At 41.3% G+C, this 9,881-nt stretch overlaps 2 protein-coding genes across 2 annotated transcripts; one reads left to right on the top strand and one right to left on the bottom strand.

Annotated features, from left to right (window-relative positions):
- Window positions 1-980: 980 nt before the first annotated feature.
- Window positions 981-4,086, bottom strand: LOC310994488 (immunoglobulin superfamily containing leucine-rich repeat protein-like). Its single transcript, XM_083983197.1, has 2 exons — window positions 3,941-4,086; window positions 981-2,170 (listed from the first exon to the last, which is right to left on the bottom strand). The coding sequence occupies exon 2, from the start codon at window positions 2,159-2,161 to the stop codon at window positions 1,052-1,054; it is 1,110 nt and encodes a 369-aa protein (XP_083839323.1). The 5' UTR covers window positions 2,162-2,170; window positions 3,941-4,086; the 3' UTR covers window positions 981-1,051.
- Window positions 4,087-4,206: 120 nt separating this feature from the next.
- Window positions 4,207-9,190, top strand: pbdc1 (polysaccharide biosynthesis domain containing 1). The gene is made up of 6 exons (XM_083983318.1): window positions 4,207-4,262; window positions 4,670-4,735; window positions 5,013-5,072; window positions 7,678-7,818; window positions 7,937-8,048; window positions 8,760-9,190. Exons 1-6 carry the CDS (start codon window positions 4,233-4,235, stop codon window positions 8,849-8,851), a joined length of 501 nt encoding a protein of 166 aa, XP_083839444.1. The 5' UTR covers window positions 4,207-4,232; the 3' UTR covers window positions 8,852-9,190.
- Window positions 9,191-9,881: the final 691 nt, after the last annotated feature.

The raw sequence follows: 9,881 nt of genomic DNA, 5'->3' as shown, positions 1-9,881 counted from the left end.
TCGGGATATTCCCTCTCGAGGTACGATGAAGGTTCAGGTAAAATGGGCCAGCCGTTCAGTTAAATTGGGCCAAGAGAGAACAACACAGTAATTTTAGCAGAAATCATTAAAATTTTAATAATTAATTGACACTACTACTAAACTACAACACTAAACTTAACATTAACAGTAAAAACATAAGAGGTTGAAGACATTTTTTAATCTTAAAATGCATTTTAAAATTACATGATCATGTTGTTGCTATGCTCTTTGTTAACTGACTATGTTATAGGCTCTTTTACTGTGTGTGTATGTGTGTGTGTGGCATTATAGATGCCATTTTTTCCCCCACAGTGCTAATGGCACCATGAGTGGCACTGACCAACCTTGGATATATATCTAACTTTGAACATGTTTTGCACCCTCAATTTCTGTGTAACTTCAGTGTAAGACTGTGTTTTGTATGTGGCCCATTTTAGCTGAAATGCATGGCTCAATTTACCATGATGCATTAAGGTAAATTGAGCCACCCACAAAAAATGCATTTAAATTAAAAATAAGTAAGCTTAGCAAGAATTTCGCATTCTATCCAATGGGGGGAATCACAATGTGTATTATAAATCACATTTTTTATTGTAGATCTGTTTTTTTACGGAGTTATCAACCTTATCAGTTTCAAGTGAAATTTGTTTGCCAGGCCACTTTTCGCACATTTCTCCTCAGCAGGCTGGATATAAAGCATTGTCCCACCCACAACAGCAACCAGAGACTCAAATCAATTGTTTTTTTTCAAGTACAGTTGTAGCAACAATTTGAAATCATTTACAGCCATTGCCTGTTACAACTTAAAAAGCTAGGAGGCTCAAACCTTAACTGGCTCATTTTACCTGATGGCCCAATTTACCTGATGTCACCCTATATATGGAGAAAATTAACCACAAGTGAGAAATGTCGTTAATTAAACATCTAAACTAAAGAGCGGCGTTAGCTTAGCACTAATATCCATTTCTCTTGTTGTTTTTAAAAGGGTATCAGCTCATATTTTGACATTTTTATGACCTATCAGTGATGCTTAGCAGCTAGCAGGATGAGTTTTGCCATCTGTAGGATCAAGCACTGAGTTACTGTTATGTTTTTGGGTGCCTGCCATGGCCACTCTAACACTGCTCTCTGCTCTACCCAGATCGTTAATCGCAAAGCAGCTGAATTTTCCATCTTCCCTTTTACTCATACGAGGGATGATGAAAGTGCCATTTCTAAAGACGAGGAATAGATTGTTGGTCGTCTGATCATTAATTGGTGCATCATTTATATCTGCGGTGGATGGCAGAGGGAACAGATAATTTTGATTCCCTGCAATCACCTCCCAGCTGACTAGTGGTTTGGGGCTCCCTTGTGTCTCACAGTTTAAGATGACCATCACTCCCTCAGAAATCTCGGTGTTTGTAATGTTGGGCTGGTAGGTTATAGCGACAGTCGGGGCCCTACAGTCCAGTTTAGGAACCTTTGTAACCATTGTGCCTTTCAGTTGTTCAGGGGCCGCACACACAATTGAATTTTCCTCGGGGACAGAGATCTTAGTTGTTTCGATCCAGTCCCTGAGCCACTCCAGGCTGCAGGAGCATGTGAAGGGGTTGTTAAAAATCTGAAGGTGTGACATGGAGGAGAGAGCACTGAAGGTACCCTGCGCGATAATGGTGAACTTGTTATGGTTGATGCGCAGCGACCTCAGGTCTTTCAGCGTGGAGAAGGCATCCTTCGGCAGGTTCACCATCCAGTTGTTGTTCATTTTCAGAAGCTGCAGAGCAGTGAGGTCGTGCAGGTCCTCCCAAGGAAAGTCCACGATTTTATTGTAACTGATGTCCAGGTTGCGGAGCTGGATCAGGGGGGCCAAAGTGTCCGTCTCTATGGTAACGATCTCATTGTGGGCCAGCCAGAGAGAGGTGACCCGAGTGATATTGATGAAGCTTTTACTTTTCAGTAATTTGATCTTGTTGGCAGAGAGGCTCACGGTGGTAACGTTGGAGGGCAGACCCACAGGTACCTCCAGCAGGTCCTTGTAAGCACAGTCTGCAAACTGGTGGGCAAATCTATCCTGGCAGCTGCAGAGCTCTGGACAGCACTGCACAATGCCAGTCACAGTAGTCCACAAGGCAAGGAGCTGCAGGAGCCTTCTCGCCATTTTCTGCACCTGCAAGAACCAATTACCAGACATTAGCCGAGTGACATTTTTTTATCTATTTATCGGATGCACATCACATCCATTATGTCCATTACAGTCCTAGAAATGGTCGCTTTCCTGTCCCTACATTATTCACCAGGAAAAGCGCTCAAAAGTGTTCAACAATGACACAAAATATACATGTTTTTTTGTAATTAAAGTGTTTTCTTGTAATTAAACCATGCATAAGACAGTTATAATGCACATTTATTTTAAAATATATCTTGAAAATCTTGTTAGTGACATGAATTTGGCTTGTCCCTCGGGTAAGGAGTCATGGTTCAGTGACATATTTTGAATTTAAATAAATGTTTTTCTCCTGTTTTAAAGATTATAATACAAAGGAAAGTGTTATAGCTATTTAGTATAATACTTAAAATAATGAAAATATCAATAAATAATTTAAATAATTTACAAAAAATAGCTGTCCCTTGATTTCATGTCACTGGTGTTACTATTTGTAAAACCCTTTATTTTGAAAAACTACTTCATCTCTGCAAACATCTTCTGGGGTCAAGAGTTAATTGGAGGCGTGTCCATTTTGAAGAGCACATAGTTAGTCAGCACCTTCTCTTCATATGTTGATAATGTTAAGATTTAACGAGTAATTTCATGTGAGGACTTAAGATGTGTCACTGGTGTTACAGTGTTTATAGTAAGGGGAAAGGAAATTTTATTAAAATAATTGATAAAATTGTATGATAAGCTGATATATTTACAAGTTAAGAAGTGTGGTTTTGCCTGCAATGTCCACCATCTTGAATAGGCCATCTTGTCTGTCCATTTGTCACTGGTGTTACTGTTCTAGTTAGTAACACCAGTTTTCGTTAGTAACACCAGTGACCAGTGGGTAACACCAGTGACGATAATTAACACCAACCACCATTAGCATTTTTTTTAATATAGGTATAATAGAAATATTAAAATACATTAAGCTGTAATTTATGTTGATTTATAATGGCAAGTGGTTAACTGTTATGTGACCGTGTTTAAGTTGTTAAAAAAATAATACAAATGAAACATGAAATTGCTGTTCAAAAAGCTACCATTTTCATAGAATGACCCAGGAGCGGATATGTAGCCTACTGTGGAAGCTTTTAAGTCATATTAAATCAAATGTGCAGGCTAGGTGATCCTTTTTGAAATGTCTCAACAGCACTTGAACACATCTTAAAACTGCATTACAAACTAATAAAAGCCAAAATGCTGAAAACAACATCACAATATGATGCATACAACTGCTGCTCCTGCTGCTGTCATATAATCTGCAGCATCACAAGTAGTTTCCCAATGCATGTTGCCCCGAATCACAACACACACATACATCCACACATCCACACAACACAATCATTGTTTATTTTAGGAGTTTTGAACATGCATCCATATGCTGCGTCTCATATTTGCAGCAATGTCAGGATCAGGTGGTCTCTCCTGCTCTAAGCGCGTCTCCACAATCCGGTGCGGACCAACTGGCGCTGTCCGTGGTGATGAAACCTTAGATTTTTTTTTTTTGCAGTTGATTTAAAACAGTTTACTTTTTAAAAGAGTTACATCGCAAAACTTCCATTATCAATTTGCAGTAGGCATTGCACCTCTCTACACTTGCAGAAGCCCTTGTGGTACATCAGAGTTGCCATTGGCCTGCAGGGCGATTTCTTCCGCCTCAGCACATTATCTGCATTATTTTAATGATTATTTTCTCGCACAGCAACCACCTCATTAACAACTGAATCGTCTTACCTGTCCAATGTTAACTTCAATTCCTGTGTCTGATAGGCTAAATCACCCTCGGAGTTTACAATCCTCTCAAATAAGTTTAATGGTCGAAAAAACTCGAGTCCTCACAGGGCTGGACTGGCCATCGGGCATACCGGGCAATGCCCGGTGGGCCGTTGACCCAATGTGGGCCGGCCTGGCCGGTCCGCTGTGTTTTTTTTTTTCTTTTATATCTTTCTTTGGCGCATGCGCAGACCCACAGCCCAAAACTTCAGCAGTGAGTCATCTTGACGTAGACGATCTTTGGTTGAGAGAAATGGCGTCGGATAACGGACTGGCTTCTCTGGTGAGACTGAAAACACTAAACTGTTCCCGTTTACCGGCCGCTGTCCGGTCCGTGACGTGTTCACCGCTTCACCGGAGAGTCCGCGAGGACACCGGAGGACCGGAAGTGGGATAAAGTGAAACTGTAACGGAGCAGGAGTTCATTATTATAACGCTGAGTGAGCTAATGCTAATGCTAATGCTAGCCGAGAGAGAGAAACACGTGTGAAACTAACGTGTAGGTTTAACAGACGTGACACGTGTTTTCACTGACGTCATTAAGTCACACAGGTGAAAATGTGTCACGTCATATTTACTGTGTGTGTGTGTTACAGCCTGACGTCAGGTGTGTGTGTGACTGGACACACAACGTGCAGGTGTGTAGCTGTTGTTGTGATAACTGTGTGTGTGTGTGTGTGTGTGTTTCAGGGGGTGGAGGGGGCCTCGGCGGCCGCTCACGCGCTGTCACTTCCGGCTGACGCCTATGGAAACGACGTGAGTGACGTTTCATCATATACAAGTTATTTATTATTATTGAGCAACTGATTCACATCCCAACAACACAAAAGATACAAAATATTGATAAACAATCAATAGAAGAGAATCGATCTTTCATTTATCATGTCATTTTAAATGTGACATTAAAAACACTGATTTCCTCATACACACAAAATGCAGTTTAAAGTTGTATAATGTTAAAGTTCTTATTCATATTTTGTATAAATATAAAAAATAACATGTTTTTATTTCTCTCTAACGTTTGTTCTTTTAGCCGCGGCTGGAGGCGATGTGGGCCATGAAGGCGTACAACCACGCTGAGGTTTACTTCAACGTGAGGCTCACACTCTTATTTATGTAGATAAATAAACTGTTAAATGGTAAATGGTCCGTATTTATATAGCGCTTTACTATACCCAAAGCGCTTTACAGTACATCACATTCACCCATTCACACACTGATGGCGGTAGCTGCCAATGCAAGGCAAGGTGGGTAAGGTGTCTTGCCCAAGGACACTACAGCAGCAACCGGGACAGAGTGGGATTCGAACCGCCAACCCTCTGATCATTGGACGACCCGCTCTACCACCTGAGCCAATGCCGCCCTGAGCCACTGCCGTTAAAGGGACAACGAGGAGTTTTGGAAAGCAAAGTGTTCTCATACTACATTTACCATGAGCCTCTGCGCGCACGATGAAATTCTTGGACCGACGCACGACGGACGTCTTGCCAAGAATGTTTTTATTTCAAGAATGAAAGTCGGAGGTTCGAAGACGATCACATACCGTCGTAGTTCCGACTATAAACGGCAATTCGGCGGCATTATTATCATGACCCGCCGGGCAGCGTCTGTGAAACTGAAAGTAAGGAAACGTTGGTCGGCTCGCCCAGCATTTCCACCACTAATTATAATAACAAAATAACGATAGAGACAAAATGATATATTTATAGAAAATGGAGCCATTAACAAGTGGTAACGTAGATTCATCCACATTAATGTGAGACTTTTTTATAACCAAATACAAACTCCTCGTCCCTTTAAACTATACTGATGTTATTTATCACAGTTTGTTTCTAAACTACACAAATAATCATGACTTCACAATAAGGCCCAATTCCGATTCTATTTTTTCATCCCTACCCCTACCCCTAGCCCTTAACCCTTGCCCTTGAAACGGAGCTACAAGGAGTAGGGTTGAAAGTCAACCCCTACGAATTGGGACACCACTTCAACAATCACATATCAGTCGTCTCTGCTGGCTTTCACATAAGCAGACGTGTCGAGCTTTTGCCACAAATCCTCTATTCAGAACCACGTTAACTTAATAAAATAAAATACAATTTAATGAAGAATGATCGGTTCATTGTAAAACATTTATTTATTGATGTAAATGTGGTGATTTCTGTATAGGCTACAGATCCCCCAGGCAGTGCTGCTCCTGTGTCCAAAACACATGAAGCTTCACTTTTAATTCAAACAAATTAATGCAACAATTGTTACATTTCATCAATGAGACGAGCATTTATCTCCTGAAAAGAATGTAACTACGCGGTGGTAAACTTTTAAAACCCTGCGGGTAAGTTAATTAGCGGTCGTCTTTTCTACCGGGACGAGGTCGGGAGGTTGGCCGGCTGACGAGCTCTCCGGACGGGGTGGTGTCTCCGTGACGAGCCGCTGATCTGCTCCACAGGTGGAGGCTCCACCGTGGAGCTTCACTTCTCCGAAAAACATCGGAGCAAACGTCTAAACAGCCGTCATTTGGATAAACCGACCGCACATTGGGGATCTAAACAGCTACTTTCTCGCATGAAAAAATATTAAAACTTAAAGGGATAGTTCACCCTAGAATGATATTTCGCTCATTATCTACTCACCCTCATGTTGACTAAGGGCTGGAAGAATTATCAGAGTCCACCGTCCCTTCTCTGAGTTACAGGGGGTCTCGGCGTAGCAGTGAATTTCAATGCAACGGTTGCAAAGGGACACCGGAGCTCTTCGTAAAAAAACACACACAAAAAAACATCCAAATACCTCCATGATGCTCGTATGTAATGTCCATCTTGTGCTGAAGCCCCAAATTGCGTAATTGTCCCGAAAAAAAAAAAAAAAGTCTATATTTGAAGCTTGTTTGTAGCGGAAGCTTCTCGTCTTCTTCTTCTTCTCCTCTTCCTGGTCCGTCCAAATATCGCGTGATTCGCAGTAACCGCACTGACGCCGGCGCAAATCACGCGATATTTGGACGGACCAGGAAGAGGAGAAGAAGAAGAAGACGAGAAGCTTCCGCTACAAACAAGCTTAAAATATAGACTTATTTAATTTTTTTTCGGGACAATTCCGCAATTTGGGGCTTCAGCACAAGACGGACATTACATACGAGCATCATGGAGGTATTTGGATGTTTTTTTGTGTGTGTTTTTTTACGAAGAGCTCCGGTGTCCCTTTGCAACCGTTGCATTGAAATGCACTGCTACGCCGAGACCCCCTGTAACTAAGAGAAGGGACGGTGGACTCTGATAATTCTTCCAGCCCTTAGTCAACATGAGGGTGAGTAGATAATGAGCGAAATATCATTCTAGGGTGAACTATCCCTTTAACAAAATGACGTAATAACAGCGCTACAGTGAGAAATAAAACAGCTGCCGGTTGCCGCAAGATGCATTCTGGGAAACTTGCCATAGCCCTCGGTCCGTAGTGTGCCCCTGAAAAATCTCCGTTTCGAGGGCGAGATAGCCCTACCACTTCCCCCTAACCCTCGTCTGAACCAGAATTGGGACACCCCTACCACTTCACGTGAACGCGCAAAACGAAGGGTTAGGGCCAAGGGCTAGGGCTAAGGGGAGAATCGGAATTCGGCCTAAAAGTCTCATGTGACAGTTTTTCCACAGCTTATAAAAGTAATAATAATAGTATAAATAACCTGTGTCTCTTTGTGTCGTCAGCTGATCTCGTCCGTGGATCCAAAGTTCCTGAAACTGACGAAACTGGACGACAGCATCTACACGAGCTTCAGAGAAACGTTCAAGGAGCTCGACATCAAAGTGCTGAAGGCCGACGACCTCAAGTCTGATCAGGCCAAAGAGGTCAGAGACACACAGAGAGGGTTACAGATGTTCACCTCCAGATGTTGCTCTTCCTCCTCAGTGTTTCTGAGGATGATGATGAAGGTGGTGAGTTCACTGTCTCCTTGTCTCCGTGCAGACGTGGCGTCCGTTCTGTAACGAGTTCGAAGGACAGGTGGAGGATTTTAACTACGGCACTCTGCTGCGTCTGGACTGCGAGAAGGATTACACCGAGGAGAACACGATATTCGGTCGGTCACACACACACACACCTGATTATTGATTATTAAAGGGATAGTTCACTCAAAATTGAAATTTCACTCATTATCTCCTCCCCCTCATGTGGACTAAGGGCTGGGAGAAGTTTCAGAGTCCTCCGTGCCTTCTCTGAGTTACAGGGGGTCTCGGCGTAGCAGCTGCATGTCCATATAACGGTTGCAAATGGATACCAACTGTCTTCGTAACAAAAAACATCCAAATACCTCCATGCTGCTCGTATGTAATGTCCGTCTTGTATTGAAGCCCCGAAATGCGAAATTGTTCAGAAATTTTTTTAATAAGTCTATATTTCAAGCTTGTTTGTAGAGGAAGCTCCTCTTCCTGGCCCGTCCAAATCTCGCAAGATTTGCGCCGGCGCAAATCGCATAAGATTCGGACATTACATATGAGCAGCATGGAGGTATTTGGATGTTTTTTGGTGTGTCTTTTTGTTACGAAGACAGTTGGTATCCATTTGCAACCGTTATATGGACATGCACTGCTACGCCGAGACCCCCTGTAACTCAGAGAAGCCACGGAGGACTCTGAAACTTCTCCCAGCCCTTAGTCCACATGAGGGGGAGTAGATAATGAGTGAAATTTGAATTTTGGGTGAACTATTCTTTTAATAATAATAATAATATTATTAATGTATAAATGTGAGACGAAGCTGATCGTTGTCTGTGTTTGTGTCCTGGCTGCAGCCACCAGAGTTCAGTTCTTCGCCGTCGAGATCGCTCGAAACAGAGAAGGTCTCAACGACGCCGTGTTCAAGGCCAAGAGTGGGCGGAGCTAACGTCCACAGGAACCAATGAGAAACCAGAACCAGAACCAGAACCAGAACAGATCCAGTCCCATAAACCACCACCTGACGAGTCCAGGACACTGATGAACTGTTAAAACTCTTTGTGTCCTGATGAGTCGACTCGTCGTTTATTATTTTTAATTTAACACATCAAGTTCAAGTTTGATGAAAGAAAAAGAAAAAAAACGTCATGTTTTTTTTTTCTGTTTTTACTGTAAAGTTTTTTTTTTGTGCCAATTCTTCATCAGAGCTGTTTATTTTCTAAAAACACTGAACTTGTTGTGTTTGTTGCCTGAAACCGAGGAAACGACAAATAAAGAGTCAGAAACATTTGAGGCGTGACTCAGAGTCGATCACAGAGAAATGTTTCTCATGTTGTTAATATTTTCTTCAAAGCAGCAGGAACCTTATTGTGAACAGACACAGGTGTACATAAAGTTTTCTTGAATACTTTTCATTCTAAAAGCAACCATTTCAATTAGTTTCACTGGATTTTTAAAAAGAATGTGACCTGAACTATAATGAAAATCATTTATATGATACTAATTATACTATTATATTACTAATATAAACAAACAGAAATATATTTTACCTGAAAAACACAGTTAGATTATAAAAGTCCTGTTGTTTTTACCTTTTTTGTTTAAAGGAAGCAGATCAAATGTGTCCTGATGTACCAAGAAGGACAAAAACCTCTAATCAGGGCAATTTTAGTCACTTATTGTAAAATGTAAATAATCATAAATATTAAACTCTGCTTTGTTAAACATAAACTTAATTAAATTCAACTGTAAAAACCTTAAATTCAAAACATTTAGTATAAAACTGATGAAAAACAGCTGATCAACATCAGTTTGATCGATTAGTTTTTGTCAAAACATGAAGACGTTGATTCGGCTCCAGTTTGATCATCAAATATTAACTGATTAGTTTTTGAAATACAAGATAATTATGATCAAGATTCTACAGAAACATTTTCATATATTGTTTTTTTTAATTTCTCATATTAATTAACCTGTAG

This window comes from Trachurus trachurus, assembly GCF_905171665.1.
Source record: "Trachurus trachurus genome assembly, chromosome: 12".
Lineage (NCBI taxonomy): Eukaryota > Metazoa > Chordata > Actinopteri > Carangiformes > Carangidae > Trachurus > Trachurus trachurus.
Note: the sequence above shows the minus strand (reverse complement) of the source record. Positions and strands in the feature narration are given on the sequence as shown.